The sequence below is a fragment of the Epargyreus clarus genome, unplaced genomic scaffold, assembly GCF_041222505.1.
Source record: "Epargyreus clarus isolate Ecla_fem2 unplaced genomic scaffold, WU_Ecla_fem_2.2 ptg000027l, whole genome shotgun sequence".
NCBI lineage: Eukaryota > Metazoa > Arthropoda > Insecta > Lepidoptera > Hesperiidae > Epargyreus > Epargyreus clarus.
The window spans coordinates 11,908,470-11,932,049 of record NW_027332234.1 but is presented as its reverse complement, the minus strand read 5'-3'; the positions used below and the strand labels follow the sequence as shown (position 1 = coordinate 11,932,049).

General features: G+C 36.9%; 1 protein-coding gene across 1 annotated transcript in view; it reads right to left on the bottom strand.

The window, feature by feature from the left end:
* The window catches only part of NGR-A15 (neuropeptide receptor A15), a 103,714-nt gene that overhangs the window by 26,136 nt on the left and 53,998 nt on the right, over positions 1-23,580 (bottom strand). The window contains exon 3 of the mRNA XM_073088506.1: positions 799-929. Within this exon, the coding sequence (XP_072944607.1) occupies positions 799-929 (131 nt within the window). The remainder of the gene's footprint in view (positions 1-798; positions 930-23,580) is intronic.

Genomic DNA, 23,580 nt, shown 5'->3' with positions numbered 1-23,580 from the left:
GCATGGGAAATTATCAATCTAGTGCTTATTTAACTCCATCTATATTATATAAAATATTTCTGAAAGATGAAGTTTCATTTACATTAACTGCAGAATATGGAACGATATTCTAGTTCTGTTGTTCTAGTTTTGGAATTTCCAGTATTCCCTCAACACAAACATATGCTAAAAACTTCTGCTTCCGACCCGGTTAATCGATAGTACCTGTAAAGTTGCAAAATGGTAATAGGCATCAATGACCATATATACAATGCCCCTTTTCACTGTCTTTCCAAAGGACAGATATCCATTTTGTCGCGTATATTTTTTATGTATGTTCGGCGATCATTTCGGAATACCACGACGGATCACCATTGTATTCTGAGTATATTTCGCTGGATCACGATGTAAGTAGTGTGTTCATTATGAGCGCTGACTTCAAAAATGTGTAATTAACCAACATTACTTTAAATAATTTTTGTCGGTTGTATTTTTTGTTAGTTTTTTATCTTTTATACAGGTTTAATATTACATACATACATACATACATACACACATCACTCAAACACACATACACACACACACACCACACATATACTCACACACGCACATACAAACATCACAAACGCACAGTGGATATATCAAACTGTGTTATTGTTTTCTACATATATTATAAGTTGATTCAATTGTATTCTAGGAGGTTTGAGCGGGGTACCCAGTAATACGAGTTGTACTCAGTACAACCCCTGGCAACGTTTTGTAATGTACTTGTGAATCAATAAATCATTTTCATTTCATTTTTCATATTAAAAATTTTACCTGTTTAGTAGGATTGACGACAAATGCCCGAAGATACGAGCCGATGTACGCGGGTGTAGCTAGCAGCGCAGCCAGGATCCAGATGCCGACTGCGGTGGCCACCGTCAGCCTTGTAGCCCGCTTGCTACCACCTGGAGACGAGCAAAAATAAAGTGTTAATTTAATATTAGTATCTTTACCATTTGTCAAAGTTGACTAAAGAAGTGGATTATGGCCTTTCTTTCATTATAATAGGAAGTTCACGCCCAGAAATAGCAATGATGGTGATAATAATAAAAATGAAGAGGAGGATGATAAAGGCAATATTTTAATTTTTACTATTTTTTTTTTTTCATTTTTACTAAAATTAAAATATATTTCTTGATCAGCCGTTGAACTTCTCCAAAAATAAATGTTTCATATCATTTGTGTTTATATTCAACCGGATAGCTTAAACCTTATCGAATGTCTATTTGCGGTTAAAATTTTCGGAAAGATGGTAATTTTATATAGACATCAATATAAACTCAAGCAGCATGGTATAGGATGTCCTATCCCTACACCTATTAAATAAATAACATTGGATTAAACTTCGGCTCAACAGAAGTTTCTAAAGAAAAGAAAAACTTTCAAACAACTTGAGTATACAGAAAAGATTTTCTCTCATGAAGTACGTTAGTCCTAATCTTAGTAAGCACTAAAGTCCTATTTTCACTTTATTAAACGCGGTAAGGCAGTAAAGTTTGAACAAGCCGGCTACGTCATACCGTGGTTATTAAATTTTATCTTAGTTTTCGCTTTCCCTACGGACCGAATCGTGTAGTTTACTTCGAAGTGCTTTTACAGCACAATAAAAAGGCTGATGCATAGTAGCAAAGCTGCCGTTATAATTTTTTTAGTGTCATTTAAGTACTTTTGGATAAAATAAACATTTTCGATCGATTGGCGTTTAGTTTTTTTTAACCGACTTCAAAAAGGAGGAGGTTTCTCAATTTGACCGTAAATATGTTTTTCATAAGTGTAATGGGTAATACTTTCAAATTGCTTAAAAATATTCGAATAATGTAAATCTAAGAGATTTGTATAATATTTCCATGATTGGTTTACGTTTACGAGTACTGCTTACGAACAATTCTAAGTAATAAAATAAGGACCTGGATTTCTAGACCACTTTATTGCGTTATAATCGAAACGATCTACTTAAGCAATATAGGCTATTTAATCTCAAAAACATTTAGTTAGTTGTAATCTCACATAAAGAAATCTTCTAAATAGCAGACTAATCCTTTAAGTTTTACCCGAATAAGCCACTTGAATCGTCCGGGAATTCATCTAACTCACGCGAACTGATTCAGATTTCCAGAAAAATCTCTCACCTCTTGTAACTCGAGTATAACTTGATGAATAAATAAGTACCTTATATGTAAACGTCATGAATACTAAACATTTCTTTTTTAACTTTATGTGATCAAAGCCTTCTTCAAGGTTGTCATGTTTATACTATTTTTATATATAGTCACATTTACGGTACAGAGTAACGATATTACAATTACACGTAAGTAAGTACACACTAGTGATTAGAGGTATTATAACTATATTCCCGTTATTAAACTGTTCTTGCTGAAGTCTCCGACCAGAATGTCGCTCTCTGTTAACTCGAGCGTCGCCGTGATATCATCCCCACTGCATCTATGTTTGAATCAAATGAGTGACTTAATATTTTAAAGTACTAATATAAAAATGCGATATCGTTAATATTCAAGCTTCGTATTAACGACGATAACATTTATTATAATAGAGGAATAAATTGTAGCAAATTTAATTTAAGTCGACATGTTTAAAGATGACACTATTAATTGTAGTTAAGAACTCTAGTTATTGATATCTTATATATAAAATTCTCGTGTCACAATGTTAGTTACCGTACTCCTCCGAAACGGCTTTACCGATTTTCACCAAATTTTATATGCATAGGTATTCAGTATGTCTGAGAATCGGCTACTATCTGTTTTTCATATCCCTAAGTGATAAGGGTTGTTCACCGTTAACATTTTTTTATTCATATGGCAACACAACGTTTGCCGGGTCAGCTAGTATTATATATTATCTGGTTTCAAGAGTTTATAGAAAAAGTCTGATACTCGTAAATGAGTTTTATTTTAAAATTACTCCCATTTATAATATATAGCACAGCTACCAATATTCCGTAAAGTAGAAATAGGCACGGTAGTACTTCGCTGCAATAAAATAAAACTACAAGTTTTAGTTTTGCTTCGCTTGTTATCCGAGTTTCGAAAGACTGAAGTAAATCACTGAAGCTTGTAAAAACTGTAATAGTTTATGATTTAAAAAACAGCTCAGTATAGCCCTCCAATCTTCGAATACCAGGCACACATTTCTGATTATTTTAAACTTATGTACGTATTACAATTTAATTATTAATTGCTTTAAGTAAAATCATGCCTACAATTAGCCTATACACTTAAGAATTCTTAACACTTAACCAGCGTGGTGGAGTAGACCTAAAACGTCCATACACTGAGAGGAGTCCCGTGCCCAGCAGTGGGACAATAATGTGTGCACGGCGCACATGTTTTCACTACATTTAAACAAACAAATGTTTTCAAAGGATTAGTCGTTTGCGGCAAATGTGGTTAACGTTTATAGAGCTGAAGTCGGTATTAATTATTCAAGGAAACTCATTGTGAGCCCTTTATTACTGCGCCACATTACGTCCTTACATTCTAAAGTATTTGGTAATTTTGGGCTGTACGCACATTGTTGAAAAATTTTTGGAAAATGTTCTTACTCTTTTGTGATCCACTATTTGAAATAAAGAGGTAACGGTAGTTGTAAAGGCATGTTAAGAAGGTGGTAGAACCCTTTGTGGTTCGACTCCGGCGGCACCACCGCCACACCTATTTCTGCCTTATAACAGCAGTTTAAGCGCTGCTGTGTTCTGGTTTGAAGAGTGTGGTAATGGGTGACATACTTTTCCGAGGCGTTCCAGCTTAGTCCTCAGGGTTAGCGGCGGATCTGTGGCCGACTTTCGGTACAAATATCTAATCCTATCTGGAGTCGATTACAGATGTCCATGGGCGGCAGTAGCCACTCACCATCAGGTGGACTGCATGCTCGTCTGCTACTCAATATTATAAAAATAAAAAATAATTTTCGGTAAGCCCTGCAGCCCTAACGGCGTAATGGATTTTAACACGTGAGGTATCATTGGAATTGTTTAAATTGTGGGAGTGTCTAAGTTTATAATATTAGGTACTAAAAGTAAAGTAAGTTAAAACTTTAAAAATCGGTACGGCATGTTGCTTAACTTTTTCGGTTAAAATACTAATATGTCGAAGAGCTATAAGGCTATAGGCTAGGGGACTAAGCAAGCTATCAATCCACTACTGGGCATGGGTCTCTTCTCAGAAGGATAAGGCTATAGTCTACCGCGCTCGCCACTTGATAGACATCAGTGACATCACATACTAAGCGAGCTAATGTGAACGTAATTGTCGTCAATTAATTGACAATATGCTATAACAGTGCTAATTTTAGAATCAAATAACATTAAGCTAGTTTAGGAGCGGATACGTCAAGATGCAATAATTACGATGGAAATTGAATGCGGTTACAGATGTCCATTTCCGTTCACTACCTTACTGCCCTGACCACGTTATTGTACTGGTAAATTGTTGTTGTTATGTTATAATTATGTATGTTATTGCCGAAATAGTATGACAATTATCTATCAATGATGTTACTAAATTACGTTCGCGTTTGTTTCTGTTTATTTAGTATTTAAGTATGTTTTACATCTTTTTTTGAGGTGCGGAGTGTTTAGGTTAGCAAAGCATTGGCTTAAGAAATGGTTTTATGGTCATTGTTAGGGAGCAGCAAAATGGTCAGCTATAGTAGGAGGATTTTTGTTCTGCCTATATTTTCTTATAAAGATGTCAACTTTACCTGGTAGAGACACTAAGCAAAGTTACGTATTTGTGTTCGAATTTAATTAATTCAATCCTTTTTGAGGTGGACTATATTACATGACCACTATCAGGTGAATTTTACGTCACTAGGTAAATTGTATGCATTTTTCCGGTATACTATATGTTTTTCGTATGTACTATAAAAAATCATAGACCCAAGAGATGTCAAAGGGGAGTACAGCCAATAATTCGTTACAATGCTACTTTTGAAGCATGTATAGAGCACTTATATGTATAGAATGAAAAAAAGCAGTGATAGCCTAATGGTTAAGAAACTCGGCCTCTCTAACGAAGGGTCTGAGGTTCAAATATCAGGCCTGACCTCTGATTTTTCAAAGTTATGTGCGTATAAATAAATAAATAAATATTTTTTGCTTAAAAACGGTGAAGGAAAACATAAATAAAATGTATTCAAGAAATGCTTATAACCAGGTATAACAAAATATTATTGAAACGTCGTGAGGAAACCTGCATATCCGATAGATTTATATAAAAAAATCTCAAAGGTATATAAGTCTACCAATACGCACTTGGCCAGCGCGGTAGACTATGGCCTAAGCCTAATGGTCTAAGCGTTCTCATTCTGAGAGGAGACTGGTGCCCAGCAGCGGGACAATAATGGGTTGATGCCGAGAATGAATATTATACGAAGTGAATATATTATCTGAGTGAAGTAATGTTCAGTAAAAGTTGCCTGTGTGCGACTTTCCGCTTAGTTTAACCCTATCAGGTGTTCGTGCCGATTGGGCCCCTGGAAGTAACGTGCTCGGAATAATTAATTTTTAGGTGCAGGTATAGTCACTGAAGGGTTATCTCAATACTTCCGGATATGTGGCAAGTAATTTGCACATTTTGATACTTAAGTATATTTAGATGCAATGATAGCGTAGTGGTTAAGAAAATCGGTATACGGATCGAGGGGTCCGAGATACAAATCCCAGGCACGCACCATTGATTTTTCAGTGATATGCGTATTAGAAATTAATTATCACTTGCGAAATTAATTATCTCTTAACGGCGAAGCAAAATATCATGAGGAATGCTGCATACCTGAGAAATGAAAAAAAGCAAAGAAGTTTTTAAAGGTATGTGAAGTCTACATATTCGCCAGCGTGTTGATGTAATAATACTACATCTATGTAATGTAATTATGTAGGTAACACTATTTGCTGCCCCTGTAGTACCAGGACCAGCGTAGGGCTACGGTATCCCCTGCCTGGCGTAATAGGCGACTAAAAGGGGCTTCCGGGGTTGCGGGCGGCAAGAGTGGGTGCTCAAACCGTCCAGCAAGCGACCCCGGGAAGGACAGCGGTTTTTGTGGTCGCATATCGCTGCAATCACCAAGGGATATGAGAGGAGCGTAAATTGCTCCCCCCTAGGGCAGAACCCGATAGAAAGGCATCGCGTTAGGAGGACTCCGGTTGTATTCCGTTGAAGATCCCAGAGTTCTCCACCAAACGCCGAGGACGTCCACCGGGGGGGTTTTAGTGCGGTAAAAGTCCCATATAACCCGGCGTCACTCCCATGGCGTCGGGTACCTTTTGAAGGTTTCCCCCTCGTCAACAAAAAAAGGTAACACTATTTGTAGGATACTAAAATATATTCTGATATGGGCACTTTAGAGATGTTAAGATTTTTTTACTATTTTAAAATTATATTTTGAGTGTTGATGTTATTTAAACCAGTGTCTCTTTTAACTTTTCAAATAAGAACTTAAAAGTGCTGACCAGTTACTAAGTTACACGCGCCTTTTATGTATTTGAAGGTACATTGGCCTTTCTGTCCCACTTAAAATTACTGGACATTTTCTTAACCTTTTCGTATTATCTTTAAGTGGTCATTCACAGCCACAAACCCACGTCTAATTAAAACGCTTAATCCAAATGATCATATGAAATTAACCCAGCAATGCTCTTCGTAACCATACTATTAACTTTTAGTATCACATACATTCTCACGGACAATAGATATGAAGGGTTATGGTTTAAACGGCAATAGTAATTCACTTTACTTTACCACATTCTTAATTACTATAAGATGCCGCTTCTTTTGGCTCGACTTGGCGAAGGCACTGCCGTGCCTCCAGATCTTATAGTAATTAAGAATGTGGTAAAGTAAAGTGAAGTAAAACGTCGTGAGATACGCGTTGCAACATCGTTAAATAATTCGCCAAGTACGAGTCGAACTCGCACATCGAGGGTTCCGTACCACACACATTTTCGTTTAGTATTTGTTATTATAGCAACCACTGAAGTAAATAATTGTGAAAATTCGAACTGTCTACCTACTACGGCTCAAAAATTAAGCGAAAAACGTCAAGAAATAGCGGTTTCTTGTATGGCGACCCCCATTTATTTTCAACTTTTTTATTTTTAGTATTTGTTCTTATAGCGGCCATTTTTATACACACTCTGTGAAAATTTCAAGTGTCTATCTGTTACGGTTCAGGAGATAAAGCCCTGTGACAGACGGACAGACAGACAGGCAGCGGAGTCTAATTAATAGGGTTCTGTTTTTACGGGTACGGAACCCAACAAAAGCAAAATAAACTCCATGTGTGAAGTTTACCAATTCGCACTTTGCCAGAGTGGTGGAATGTAGTGTACACCTGACCCACTTCAAAAGGTGACCCGTGCCCAACAGTGGGTCATTTTTTTTTTGTAATATAGGTGTTCCGTTACCGTAAAGTGTTTGTTTACAATCAAATACAAATCCTAATTCGATGTTCTAATCTCGCCTATGGTCATGACAGTGACGGATGACAGATAATTTCACCTGTCATACACGGCCGTCACAAACGTCACAATTGTATTAACGTCTCCTAACCGAACACCGATCGGACGCGCGCGCGCTGCTAACGAATCCGTTATTCTTCAAAATTTCGAACCCCATCATCCCAGGACCCGACATCATCAACCATCGAGCTTGTGAACTATCGCCGGTGGGAGTCATCGAGGCTGTATGCAGATTTAAGGTACGTGCCGTGTATGTGCCTGATCTGTTTGGCCTACAGCTAGTGCGAACATCGTCTTTAGATTTTCGATCGTTCAGACTCCTGTCTGTCCCAGCTGTGGGATTAAAGCCATCCGCCCGTCTGGTGGATGCGTATCCTACAATAGGAATAGCAGACAAGCATGCAGTCCACCTGATGGTAAGTGGCTACTGCCACCCATGGACATCTGTAATCAACCCCAGATAGGATTAGATACCTACCTGAGGTCGTCCACAGATGCGCCGCTACCTGACGACTAAGCTGGAACGCCTCGGAAAAGTATGACGACGACGGGAGTAGTATGTACCTAACTTAATTTAAATTAACTTTAATTTTAATGATATTTATTTTAATGTTAATGTAATAATTTTAATTTTATTTTAATGATAATGTTATTAGTTATAGCTAGTTTAATAGTTAATTTTTCAATTTTAACTATGTACGGTCAACGGCAAAAGTAGATGATCAAAATCGGACATTCAATACTAATGATCGTAATTTGCGTCAAAATAGTGTGGCGGTAAAGTGTTTCTAAAGCACGAGATTGTCAAGTGTACCAAATATTAACTAATGGTACTGCCGCCCAATATCGATGATCATTCAAATACCCAAAATCTCTAAACTTATTTAGTGTCAGAACTAAGAAATGAAAAATTGTTTCAAAACAAGATCATTGTCAAATATACCAAAATTGGTGATAATACTGGTGCCAAACATAATGATTTTGATTATCTACTTTTGCCGTTGGCTGTACATTCAACGCATGTTGTGATTACCTGTAATAGTAAGAACAGTAACTCAATAAGATAACAGATATAATTGTACTGTATATGATAGTGCCTGCTGTATCTTATGTTGGTAGTCACGAATATATAAATAAAAATAAATTTTGCAACAAAATGGCGGAAGTTTGGAATGGTAATATAATTTTAAGCTCCCACAAACAAAAGAGTCAGACTTAACCTTACTTATTAAATGAGGAATTCTACTGACAATGAAAATTAAGTTGATTCAGTACAAAGCAGTCTCAAAAAAGTCGCTACGATATTACTTTTGGAAACAACAAAATAATTTCGAGTCTAACTCGCACACAGAATTCCGTACCACCAAATTTTTATTTATTTTTAGTATATTTTATCATAGTAGTAATGCATGTCACATAACATTACTTCCCAGAATTTGATCCTTATTTTTTTTCAAAATGAACTCGTTCGATTCCCGGCTAGGGAAAAGTTATTTAAAAAAAGTAAGTTTTAGTTTTTATGAAAATCGGCCTCGTAACTCCTTTCAGCATTTTTCGTTAATCCTTATAGTTTCGGATTTAGCCCTGAAGGCCCGTTTGAAAAATTCATCCTGTATATTTTCAAGTTTTATTATTTTGTTTTTTTTTTTTCGGTAAAAAGATGTTTTTTTTTTTTAATTTCAAGCATGTATCGTTATGTTATAAGAGATAGAGTGTGACAGATGGATAGATAGCGGAGGCTTAGTTAGAGGGTTCCGTTTGTACCTATTAGGTACGCAACCCCAAAAGTGATTACTATTTACACAATACGAATAAAATTCTACATCATACAAATATTTCATACTTTCAAAGTCATATTTACTGAATATAATGGCGCTCAGAGTCAATCCCGTGAAAATTGTGTTTTAATGTACCATGAAACGTATTCTTTCTTTGGCACTGACGAAATGAGTTTTAAATGTATTTACGTACTGAACATAGCAGTGGAAAATCAAAGAAAAATCAAATATATAGTTACGTACATACTACTCGAGCTTAAAGACTATTATTTATCTTTGGTAGAAAAGAAAGGATACATTTTACCTGATAATTTGGTTACCGCAGAGTTTAAAAATGATAGCTTAGTGGTGGATACTTGGCCCCTCGATCGAGCGGTCCAAGATTAAAATCCTAGGCATCTCTGAAGTTATGTGCTTGTTAGAAATCAATTATCACTTGCTTTAACGTCGAAGGAAAACATCGAGTGGACTGCATGCCTGAGAGTTATTAAAAAAATCTTAAAAGATGTAGTCTTTTTTTTTTGTTAACGAGGGGGAAACCTTCAAAAGGTACCCGGTGCCGTGGGACGACACGGGGTTATGTGGGACTCTTACCGCACTAAAACCCCCCCGGTGGCCATCCTCGGCGCTGCGTAGAGGACTCCGGGATCTCCAACGGAACGAAACCGGAGTCCTCTTAGCGCGGTGCCCCGTCGGGCTCCGCCCAGGTGAGCTTGACGCTCGCCACACAGTCTGGTGTTCACGTATGCGACCACACATACCGGGGTCGCTGGCCGGGCGGTTTGAGCTCCCACTCTTGCCGTCCGCAACCCCGGAAGCCCCCTTTTAGTCGCCTCTTACGACAGGCAGAGGATACCGTAGCCCTATTCTGGTCCCGGAACTACAGGGACAAAACATGTAAACTCTACCAAATATTTTACGTAATATTATTACCTAATCCTTCTTATTCTGAGAGGTGACGCTTTCCCAGAAATGGGACAGTAATGAGTTGATGACGAAGAACTTAAGATCCGGATTAGAACCATGAAGAGATCATTTACGCAGTATTCGCTATCTGAAAGATGCCTAACAATGTATTCGTTTTCGCATTCTGCTGCCTAGGAAATACATTTGTTGGAATATACAGCAAAATGATTCCAGACACACTGAATATTCCAACACTATCTTTCTCTTCCACTCCGTAAATTCTGTTGTTATATCTAAATTTAACACGTATTCCCGTTTCCCACACTACGTTTTATAGTAACATAAAAATTGTTACAGGCGCAAATGATAAAGCTGCGATAAACCACCAATCCCCTGAGACTTGGTGCAAGTAATATCAATAAACTGGAGATTTAATATTATTATCGTTGAAAAGTGAATGTTGTTAAGTTCAATTGAGGGTAAGTGATAACTGCCTGTCCCTGTAGTTCCGGGACCAGAATAGGGCTACGGTATGCCCTGCCTGTCGTAAGAGGCGACTAAAAGAGGGCTTCCGGGGTTGCGGGCGGCAAGAGTGGGAGCTCGAACCGCCCTGCCAGCAATCCCGGGATGGACGGCGTTATCTGTGGTCGCATACCGTCGTGAACACCAGATGGTTTGGTGAGTTTCAAGATCATCTGGGCGGAGCCCGACGGGGCAACGCGCCAAGTGGACTCCGGTTGCGTTCCGTTGGAGATCCCGGAGTCCTCTACACAGCGCCGAGGAAGGCCACCGGGGGGGTTTTAGTGCGGTAAGAATCCCACATAACCCCGTGCCACTCCCACGGCATAGGGTACCTTTTGATGGTTTCCCCCTCGTCAACAAAAAAAAAAAAAGTGATAACTGCCGTCCATGTGAAGTCGTTGTGGAGGTGATAGAACCTTTTGTGGCTCGATTCCGGCGGCACCACCGCCACATCTATTTCTGACTCATAACAGCAGGCTTAAGCGCTACTGTGTTATGGTTTGAAGAGTGTGGTAAGCGACACATACTTTTCCGAAGCGTTCCAGCTTAGTCCTCAGGGGTAGCGGTGCATCTGTGTCCGACCTCAGGTAGGAATATTTAGATATTCCTATCTTGGGTTGATTACAGATGTCGCCACAGTAGCCACTTGCTATCAGGTGGACTGCATGCTCGTCTGCTACTCCTATATTAGAAACCTAAATAAGATTAGAATCATAGTCATATATATTTATGGCTTCCTACAACTTGTCAAGAGATAGCACCTCATATTTCTGAATCACGCTAATGAAGTTTTCTCAACGTCTTGCATATGCAAGCTCTGAACTGAGATTGTCGGAGCACGGCCGCTCTCCGGGCATGACCACCTAGCCCGGCGGGAAATCTCCTTTTGTCAAATATCCGTTGCTATCCCAGAGGACTAAGTTGGAACGCTACTGTTGTTTTAAGGAAGAACGAAGCGTGGGCGTTATATCTCGCGAGTTAAACATCGAATATATAATCGAGGTTATTTTTTTTTATGATTATGCACCGGAAAAGTAATTTTGTTGTTCAACATTAAATTTGTTTTGGGTTGTTGTTTATTTAATGGTACTATGTTGACTCAGTTGTATCGTTGTCAACCCATTACTGTCCCTGCTGGGCATGGGTCTCCTCTCAGAGTGAGAAGGATTAGGCCATAGCGTTTGGCCAGCCAAGTGCGTATTGGTAGACTTCATATACCTTTTTTTTTAAATCTCTCAGGTAAGCAGTTTTTCTCAGGATTCATCGTTAAAACAAGTGATCATTAATTTCTAATACGCACATAACTTTGAAAAATATATATATAAAAACAGTGTGGCTGGAAAACACCTCGGACCCCTTGATCGAGAGGTCCAGTTGCAAACACTAGTCTGTCATTGCTTTGACTCAGTTTCATGGGTCGTGGTTATAACAAAACATGGTGATCATATCTTCCTTCCAACAAGTCAATTCACAAAAGTGTATTAACGTTTTAATACAACCTGTTTATTTTAGATCGGATCTACTACAGAAGCGTATAAGCAGAACCTAAATGTAATGCATGTATTAGCTACCTTCGATACCTTTATGATAATGTAATCGCCCTATCGGTGCTGTGCGGCCTTTTTGTGGTGTTTTATGTGACTTATACATGTAATTACAACTTTGAGTAACATGTAATGTTGTTACTTAAGGGAAAGGGTTAATCGATCAGCAATTGAATAATTTGGACCACTGGCAAGGTATTGAGCCTGTTAAAATACTTCTATTTGGTAACATAAACAAGTCAGTTCATGTGATAATAGGTGACCTGAGGTTAACCACAGAAACGCGTAGGGCCTGAAGATTAAGTTAGGTCTTATGTATCTTGAATTCGAGTTCAACTTTGGTTCCACTCTAGCGGCATCACCGTCACACCTATTTCTGCCTGATACCAGCAGCGTTAAATGTTGCTGTGTTCTGGTATGAAGGGTGTGGTAAGGGAAACATACTTTTCCGAGGTATTCCAGTTTTGTCCTCAAGTGGCGCATCTATGGCCGTCTTCATGTAGGAATCGAATCCTATCTGGGGTTGCTTTCAGATGTCCATGGGTGGTAGTAGTCTGTATGCTCTTCTGCTACTTGTATATTATTAAAAACATCTTTGATCTGTTCAAATAACAAATATTTCTACCAGTCCATCACAAAAACATCTATGATACAGGCTGCAACCAATTTTGACACCGCTGTCCGAAATTTATGGGCTATACATTAAGTCACCCATTACCATAACAAGGATTAAGGGGTGCTTTTTGTTTGTCGAGAGCTGAACCCGTTATTAAAGGGTTTTATTGCTTTGCCCTTAATTTTCTGATGAAAAATAACAGAAATTGACGTTAAGGGTGTCATTTGTTTGAAAGAGCTCCGCCTACTCCGTGTTTGTTGTTTGTTATAAACAGTGGGATCTTTGACTCTTTATGGACTTTTGAGGTCAATGGAAAGGGCGGAATGAACAGCGAAAGTATGTGATTTAGTGGAACACTATGGAAGAATCGTATTGTATAATAATCATCATCAACCCATTACTGTCCGACTGCTGAGCACGGTTATCTTCTCAGAATGAGAAGGATTAGGCCATAGTTCACCGCGCTGGCCAAGTGCGAATTGGTAGACTTCACATGCCCTTGAAAACATTTTTTAAAGATTTCTCAGGTATGCAGGTTTCCTTACGATGTTTTCCTTCGCTGTTTAAGCAAGTGACGATTAACTTCTAATATGCACATAACTTTGAAATATCAGAGGTGCCTGGGATTTGAACCTCGGACCCCGCGATCAAGAGGCTGAGTTTCTTAACCATTAGGCTATCACTGCTTATGAGAGAGCAACGCATCTGTGGCCGGCTTTACGTAGAACCCCTCCATATGATTTACATTGTAAATTGCCAGTGACCTTCAGGTGCACCGCATGCTCGTATGCTATATCCATCTTATAAACAAGCAAGTAACACGGAGTTGCAACAAAGTAAACGATAGACTGCTAACACAGATTGATTCTTAACTGTAAACGACATGGTTTACGGTCTCCTGGCTAGTGTAAAATAAATCCATCCAAATGGCTCATAAAAACAATTACACTAGCTGTTTTATTTCACGATTGACTTTCAATACAATCAAAGTTTATTGCAGCGATAAAATGTTATGTCTGTTTTGTTTCTGTTCTTAAATAACAAAGGAAAATTGTGTTAGTAAGTTCTAGGAATAGAAAAGTTTTTGATAGTGGTAAAACCCTTTGGGGTTAGACTTAGGCGGCCCCACCTCACCTATTTCTACCTATTAACAGTAGTGTTAAGCGCTGCTGTGTTCTGGTTTAGAAACATACATTTCCGAGGCATTCAATCTTAAGCCTCAGGGGTAAGCGCGCATCTGTGGTCCACATCAGGAAGGAATATCTAATCCTATCTGGGGTTGACAGGTGGACTGTAAGCTCGTCTGCTAATCCTAATCCTAAATAATAATAATCCTAATCCTAATAAATAATATATTATATAAAAAAAAACAAAGGAAAGTTCTAGAACTAACTAGAATTGGAAAAATACAACGGGAAATGTATACGGGCTTTATGGTGATTGCTACATAGTGAGTCCAGTGCGAAATGTATTGTTTTCTATTGAAGGATCGTGATGATAAATGACAGAGGACATTTGTAAGAACAAATGGGGTAGAAGTTTTATCCGAAGTCGGTCACAGATGTGTTTCCCCTAAGGGCTAAATTGATATGTCTTGTGTTAGGTTTCGTTCCTGCTGTATTTGGATGAATATGTTTTTAATCAAAACATAGAGCTACTGCTGTTATGTTGATTTAGTTTGACTCCGGTAGCATTATCACCACACCTATTTCTGGCTTAAAACAATAGTGTTAAGCGTCTTCTGGCTTGAAGGGTGTGGTAAGGGCGACATACTTTTTTTAAAATATAGGAGTATAGGAGGCTAAATGGCTACTGTCGCCAATGGACAACTGTCAGTAACCCCAGATAGGATTTGGTATTCCTACATGAAGTCGGCCATGTGGCCGACCTCATGTAGGAAGATGCGCCGCTACCCCTGAAGACTAAGCTGGATCGCCTCGGTAACGTATGTTTCACTTACCACACATTTCAAATCAAAACACAACAGTGCTTAACGCTGCTACGGCAGAAATAGGTGTGGCGGTTGTGCCCCCGGAGTCGAACCACAAAGGGTTCGACCACTTTTAAATAATACTAATTCTTATCGGTATTATCCGAGGTATTTCCATTTATTCCTTAGATGTAGCAATGCATCTATGGTCGACCTTAGATAGGGCTCTAATGTTATCTGGAGTTGAAAAGAGAATAATAAAATATCTATGACTAAGAATCTTGTCTATCAAGAAGTATTCCTTAGAATATCTTTCAGTGGAATGTTTTATATATCTTGGTTGTAAAAACATATATTATTGTGTAGATGGCCGTGGGTTTGTATAATAATAAAAAGTTTATAGTAAAAAGTTTTACGAGAGTTAGCAATAACATGTATCTAAAAATATGTTTTCCATTACCATGTACATGTACCTAGTTTGTACCTCTCTGTACCCTTAGTATGAGTTTTTACGTTTTGACAAAAATTACTGTTTTTGATTTTGTTTACGTATTTCCCGTATATTTCCAATCAGTTCTGATACAGTCCGCTAAGGGTGCTGATTGGAAATGTATAGCCAATTACGTAAACCAATACCAAAACAGTCATCTTTGTAAAAACGTTAAAACTCACACTAAGGATACTGTACCTACTCTTATATAAATGCCATTTACATTCCTTTATGTAATAATTGGAAGGAAGAACCTCAAGGAGGCTTCTGATAAGAATTAATTGGTTGAAATCATCACGTAATAAAAAAGCGTTATGCCCTCTCCGTGCGTATTTTTCACTTTCTTTATTAATGTAACTATTATATATAAATGAGATTTTTTTTAATATATAAAAAGAAGATTATATTTTTAAATTTTTCCTTTAAGAAAACTTGACTCATTCCTTTGAAGTGTTCTCCAAAACACCGAGCTGAATGAAACAGAATGGAAGATCGTAAAGCAGAACGTAAAATATAAATATTCAATACCGGCGAGTGAATGCCAGTCACGGTTCCTTGTAATAGCTCGTAACTATTGGGATCAAAATAAGCGTCTCAATAATTGTGGGGTTCGACTGAGAACAAGTGAGCGGTGAGCGAAAGAACAAGAATAGAACATGGGATGAGAATCAATGAAATGATGAATGACGAACGAATGAACGAATGAAAATGATAGAATAAGGATTTGACTGTCCTTTGTTTGATGGTATTACTGTAAGGTATTATTTGTATTATGTCAGTGAGGTTAGGTTAGGTTAGCAGCTGGCGCACTATTTATAGTGATTAAATGCAAGTTTGCACGCTTGGTGTTTGCTGTAAACTCCAAGCCGTTAACGTTAGGCTTGATCCAAAGCTATGCTACAAGTGCTCGCAAGTCTACACAAACCAAGTCGAACACTCTATCCATACGTTTGAATTTGCGTTGGATTGGGATTTGAGCATTTGACTTCTTTTAAAATACCAAGATAATTAATTTAAAATCTCCCTTGCATACCCATGGCTTCTATTCGTATATCACAGAGTATTCAAATATGGAGCTTTGAATGTAGAAAGCTTTATAATATATGAGCTTGCGCTGTTATCATCATGTTACTTATTATCAGTCGGATATTGCTTAATAATAAATAAGTTTTTACTCTCAATTAATGCCAAAAATGTTCAATTTCACAAGTTTGTTGTTAAACTTCTTCAAATTTACAAAATAAATTTAATTTCATATAAACTTATACGAAATTTTTAATTGGCAATATTTAAAAGTTTCTTTAATAGAAACACGCATGTAATTATGTTAGCAAGTAAGTTGTTATACTTCTTAAAAATTATGACAAGTATTTTTAATTATTCAAACAATAATTATCTACATAATACCTAAATGTAAATATTTATATAATGGTTAAAAGTAAATACAAAAAAGTATGTGTTACATCCGCGCATGTAAATTCGTCCCACGCTAAAGTTATGTGTTACATGGGTGCAACTTCGACCCACGATAAACTTAAAAAATAAGTTCTTTTTACAGAATCCTTATTGATAGCTTTCGGTCGAAATATTTCCGTCAAGGGTGGGAAAACTAAACAAGGAGTGAATTCGATTGGAAGCACCCCTCATTAACTGTTTACTGCTGATTGAATTTACGCACAAAGACATAAATACCGCCATTTTTCTGTAAGTACCAGATAATTCTGATTTATCTATCTGAATCCTTTTTGACTTGCCAATTGTCATAATTCCTGAGAGCCTTGCCGAATTTTATGGGATCTTATCAGGGTATCATGGGAAAGCAAAAGAAAATGGTGTTGGTGGTGAAAAGTTAAGATAAAACTACTTCGCAACAATCCGCTACAAATATGTATGATGGTATATATTTAAAACCATGCAGTATGTACCACCCTCCCTCCCTCAAAGGATGCGTGCAGATGCAAAAAAAATAATATACACCATCATACCACTAACACGTGTTCCACTCCAAAACGGAGCATCATCAGGGTAAGTTGACTCTGCGACGGTTAATCGTTAAGTTACCGATTAATCGTTAAGTTAATCCTTAAGTTAACGATTAACCTTTTCTTGTTTTTAATCTTACTCTGTAATGTTTTAACGAAAAAACAGGTAAAATCATACATTTCGATATAAGTACACTCTTTATTCAGAAAAGTTATTTCTACTCTCATTTTCCATATTGATAAAAAACGTCAACGACAAAAGTAGAAAACAAAATCCACAGTAACTCCAATAACAAGTCAATTCTTAACTCATTGAAAAGCAATATCTTTGGAATGGTCTTCCAATAACTTCGAACTTTCCACTGTTTAATGAGTGTCGTGACTTTGTTGTGTTTTCGATTTGTTTTTGTAGTCAGAATTCACACACCTTTTGCTTGTTTTCACACATCAAAGAGAAAATACTTTTTATTGAATGTTAAAACAGTAAAAAGTTAGATTGTATTTTAAAATAGCCAACATTTTATTTTTGACAGAAGGTTTTATTACATTTTAAATTTGTATTTGCATTGGTTTGATTAAATTTTAAATGCCTATTTTTAGCGTGAAGCAGTTCTTGATTATCGATAGAACAGCGTGGATTGTGGCTAATTTTGAACTACCTAGGTTCAAAATTAGCCGTTAGGTGTTCATGGGCGGCAGTGACCACTTACCATCAGTTGAGTTGCAAGCTCATTTTATACTCCAATCTTTTTAAAAGTATAAAATAAGCCAAAGTAGCCAATTTAAAAGAAACATAATGCATTTCTTTACAAAAAGTTCTAAGACATTCTATCTGATAGCTCTGATTTTTCAGCCTTTTGAATTTGCTTTTTAGCTAGTTTTTCCCAACGTAGAATGTAAATGTTAATTTGGGCTATAATTCACCAAACAAGACATCATTTATCAACTGGCCCCGAAGGTTCTAAACCACAGTCTTACTCTCATCTCTTTGTTTCTTAGCGGCTAAGTCTGATAAAATCTGTAAAGTGAATTAATTTCGTTTTATTCACAAAGTAGACTTAGCTCGTTTTCATTCTAACTTTAAAACTTGAACTTGAATTTTTGTATAAAAATAAAAATAATGTTTTTTAAGTTAATTATTAATTAAATTTTAGATGAGTGAAATACATTGATCATTCTTTACAAGAAAGTGTAAGGAGTTTGCAGAATTGAAATTTTGGCGTAAATAAAGTTTTGCCACGTCTCTATCCTAAAATGTTCCTAATTTGATTGAAGAATTAAAAAATATAAATGATAAAATCATCTTTTTCTGGTTTCATTCAATTCCAATTCGGTGAAGTATCTTTCTATTTTACTTGTCCAAGAATTAAATGGAACTAGTAAATAGAAAAAAAACTAGTTTTTACCCGTGGCCTCGCTCGCGGTTAGAGGTAGGTGACAAGAGTTGTTTTATCTATCCCTTGGGAACAATACTTTTTGGGTTCAAAGGTACCCTATGTCCTTTTCTGGACCCATGACAAAGTGTGGTTCACGACAATCGGTTCGGTAGTAAGGGCGTGAAAGCGAATCAAACAAACAAACTGTGTTTGCATGCTGTCTTCACCTATAATTGTAAAGACACTTAACTCTTTTGTCTGTATTTATGATTGTTGCTTTTATTTGGTTACATTATGTTGGTGAATAAATAAATAAACTTACTTTTGCATTCATAATATTAGTTAGGATTTAGAATAATATTTGAAACTACTTTACCTACCTGAAAGATTAAAAAAGAAGTTTTCAAATGTATGTGAAGTCTACCAATTCGCACTTGGCCAGCGCGTTGTCCTATGGTCTAATCCTACTCATTCTGAGAGGAGACCCGTGCCCAGTAGTACGGTAATGGGTTGATGAAAGGATATGATAGACTTTAATACCTATCGCTTTTATGTAAAGTTAGACTTCATAGTAGGTCACTTCTTTCTTTAAACACTTGTTACTTACTTTTGTTCGTATTTTCATTGGCTTGTCCTTCACAATTTAATTACGTGCATATTTTGCTTTAATTAAAACGGAGTTGAAGCTTTTTCGCGCCACAAATTGCTGCAGTAAAAAGTAAAACTACTTCGAATACAAAATTTGTTAGTTAACTTTGTCCAGTTTTTATACAAACCCGATTTGTATACAGGTAAACTCGCAAATGAAATAGTTTAATTTATTCATAATATTTGATGCAATGTCCGTGCAGTTCACCTGGTGGTAAGTGGCACATGAGGGGTCTACACATGAGACAGACTTTTCCGAGGCGTTCCAGCTTAGTCCTCAGGGGTAGCGGCGCATCTGTGGCCGACCTCAGGTAGGAATATCTAATCCTATCTGGGCTTGGTTACAGATGTCCATGGGCGGCAGTAGCCACTTACCATCAGATGGACTGTATGCTCGTCTGCTACTCCTATATTATAAAAAAAACTATGATTCATGAGGATCTGTTTCAACCCTAGACAAGATTAGATTCCTGAGGCGTTGCTACTCCTTAGAGGTCTGAATGTCTTGGAAAAGTATGGCTCGCTTATCACTCTTGAACTTAGAATATAGTAGCGCCTCCTGTTATGAGGCAGAAATAGGAATATTTATAAGAAAGCTAAGGGCTACATACTTGGGTTTGTGTTCCACGCGTCAAGTGCTCGCAATTTGGTCGACATGAGCGTGCATTTTCCAAAATATGGGTCATCATACTTATATCAAACCACAATATCGCAGATTTTTGGAAGGTTAGTTTCCGGGTAAAATCCTTCGTCACGTTGGACAAATATAATAATATAATTTTTTATCGGATTTGGGAATATTTGGCATACAGCTCCGGGCAATGAATACATTTGTTCATTTTGGATGGCGTGTCAAACATTCTTAATCCTGAGGGATAAGGTTAAAAATCGGGTGTTCCATGGGTCACGTATTACATATAAAGTGCAATGCCTCTCCGAACAGACGTGGAATTTGTGCTCTTCGTATGTCAAAGGATATACCTTAAGCTTCCTATTGTTTATAATAGTAGACGTAGTATATGTATCGTACATTCGATGATAACTGAAATGATATATTAATAACAGGTGTAGAGACACCTGTTATTAATACATTCAATCAATCCAAACGTGACATTATCTGCCTGCTAGAAAATGTTCAAATTTTGATCCAAAAATTTAATGGATTAATGATTATTAAACCGTTAGGGTTTATATTTACAGACATAGAGCGAATCAGACGCGTCCCGTGGCAGATAGAAAGTATTCTCCTATACAATGTGTATTAACACTGCTGTTATGAGGCAGAAAGGTGTGGCGGTGGTGCCGCCGGAGTCGAACCACAAAGGGTTCAACCACTTTCAAATACAGAAAAGTAGGATTTTGTCTGCTACGACCCGTATCTGACAGGCTCAATGTGTGTGGAAAGAACAAGTCCCTATGATTACAAAACGGTTATAAATCCAAATGTCTATTTAATTGTAACCGGACGGTATTAAAACATAAACGGTGGAGATATATTACGGGAGGAAATCGTAACCGCTAGCTAATTTTGCTAAACAAGCTAAAGCAAGGAAGCTATGTTTATTTACTCGTCCAATACAGGGATTAGGGCTGTCTAGTTGCCTAAACATATCGACAAAAGTTTTGTAATAATATCATGGAAAAATCCGAAGAAAACATTTTTTTTACAATATGGAAGTAGAAAACAAGCAAGTAGTCCGCCTGATGGTAAGTGGCTGTTGCCGCCCATGGACGTGGACTGTAATTAGCCTCAAAGGAGTTTAGATTCTTTCCTGAGGTTGGCCACAGATCCATAGGGCTAATTTCGAACGCCTTAGGTAATCTTGCTTATCTCGTATATCTCCCTTACCACAATCTTTTAATGAATACAGCAGCGCTGAATGCTACTATTATTAGGCAAAAATAGGTGTAGAAGTGGTACCCTTACAATTGAATCACTAAGGGCTCTACTACCTTCTTATTTACGTACACGTCAATATATGTATGTGTATGGATGATTAACTTTATCACCGAAGACTACCGCTGTATTATATTTATTTAATTGACGTTTATATATTTTATTTGGCTTTTGTGAGCAAAAACCAATTATTGGGATCGTACAAATTGATTGAAATTGATCAAATATTTACAGTACAATGGGAGCCAGTGTACGCAAATAGTGTACCTATTCGGTTTATATTTGCAATTCCAGTTCATCTGACGGTTAAAACTATTTTTTGTAAAAATCCACGATGTACTAATGTAAAATTACATCTGTTTGGAATGAATAGTCTTAATGTTCTGTTATGTGGGAAGTGCTAAAATATAAGATTAAGTAAAGCGAGCTTTAAATTGTGTAATTAGACTTACATGATCTCAGGACTTCAGGATTATCAGGATCTTTATACAGAGGGAATTTTTAAAACAGGGCATGGATGGCGAAGTCCAAAAATTAATAGCGAAAAATACTGCAAGGATTTAGGACATGTTGACAGCCATTATAAAATCAAAAAAGCACGATCGCTTAAACATTATTAAATTAAAAGGGCAGTCTTTGTTACTCCCAAAATTTAGACGAATCCAACGAGATCTCATAATGTTAAAACCCGTCAGACCCTTTGGGCTGTAGGACATACCAAATAATAAGACACACACTCAAAACATTACCCTCCGTAACGAGATAAAAATTAAAACTGTTTGTTTTTTAAATCAACCTGTAGTTGAAACTTTATAACCAAGTGAAGGTCCATACCTCGAATTCGGTCAAATATCGATTACCGATACGTGGGTCGAAATAGCTAGTGACAAGGTCTAACTTTAGTTGATTATTTCAGAGCCGGCCACAACTTCCAACCTCGCTAAACAAGATCACGTCAGATTAAGCTTTGGCTCTTAAACGTTCATAGTTCAGGGATACAGGGTAATCAAAGAGTATGTTTGTTGTAATAAGTTCAAACTTTATACGAACTTATATCTTACTTTATGCACTTGTACAGTATTAAGTACATAAAACTTAATATTTCTTGGTATATCTTCGCAATCTTAATCCTGCCCAGTGTTACTAGCTGCTTTCCTCTAAACGCAAGTTGTGTTTCCTTTTTAAGTTTTTATTTTTATTTTAAGTAAGAATAGGTTTATGCATATCATTGAGATTTCGAATCGGAAAAAGATCGGTATTTCTTAGCCCTTTCCTTGATAAAAAAACTAGCATTTGAGTAATGGAGTCGCATTTCCAAAACATTTAAAAGTCATATCTGTTCTTTACAGAATTTCATTAACGTCCTTCATTAATACTCAACCTTTTCAAATTTTGCCTACTAAATATCGAAAGACAACATCTACTTTTCAGAAATTGTCAAATTTCGATTTGATAATGTCTCTCTAATCTTATCTGATGTCACATTTCGATCTTTGTGAAGCAAAACATTTCGATTTCATAGATTAATTATTAACAACCGCCCTGGATGGAAATGCATACCATTCCATCCTAAACAATATTATGTAACGCCAGTTGCTATCATATCTTCGCGTATTCGATTATTTATGACGCATGCATTTCACGCAACGCGTTAAAAGCGTTATCAATAACGCGAGGCTATAACGCAATAAATTTGCGCCGCGCATCACTGGATTTATTATCACGCTAGTTTTACTAGCGTTTCCTGTGTTAGATAGATTTATATACTATATGCAAAGCGTAAGTCGAAGTTATTGAAAATTATCACAAAATAAGAACGGTGTTCGAAACTTAAGCTTATATTCCATGTTTTTTTTAACACGCTTTTCTTAGCTTGGGTTGTATGTATGTATGTATGTATATATGTATGTATGTATGTATGTATGTACGTACGTAACAGTAACGGAATCTTTGAACCCGATTACTATCAACTTTGAATGTTCAGTTTAATTTAAAATTTTGAAAAATTATCAAAAACCGATAACAATACACGATTTTAATAATTTTGTACCATTGTCCTTATCAACATCCTCAGGATTAACGATTTTCGAGGCGAGAGAAAGCGCCTTAGGGAGAGTTCAGGCAAAGTTACTAGATTGATTTTTAGTTTTGAAAAACAATAATGTTATTTCCCTATAACTCAAATGTACTGAAACATATCTATAATGCCATCTTGTAGAACGATTTTTAGGATTCCGTACTCAAAAGGTAAAACGAAACCCTCCGCTGTCTGTTCGTGAGTCACAGGGTTTTATCTCTTAAACCGTGTATAATTGTGCAAAAAGTGTGGGGTGCTTTTCGAAAATTGATAAGTGGAGCACTCCACGCTTTTTTCACAATTATACAATTTA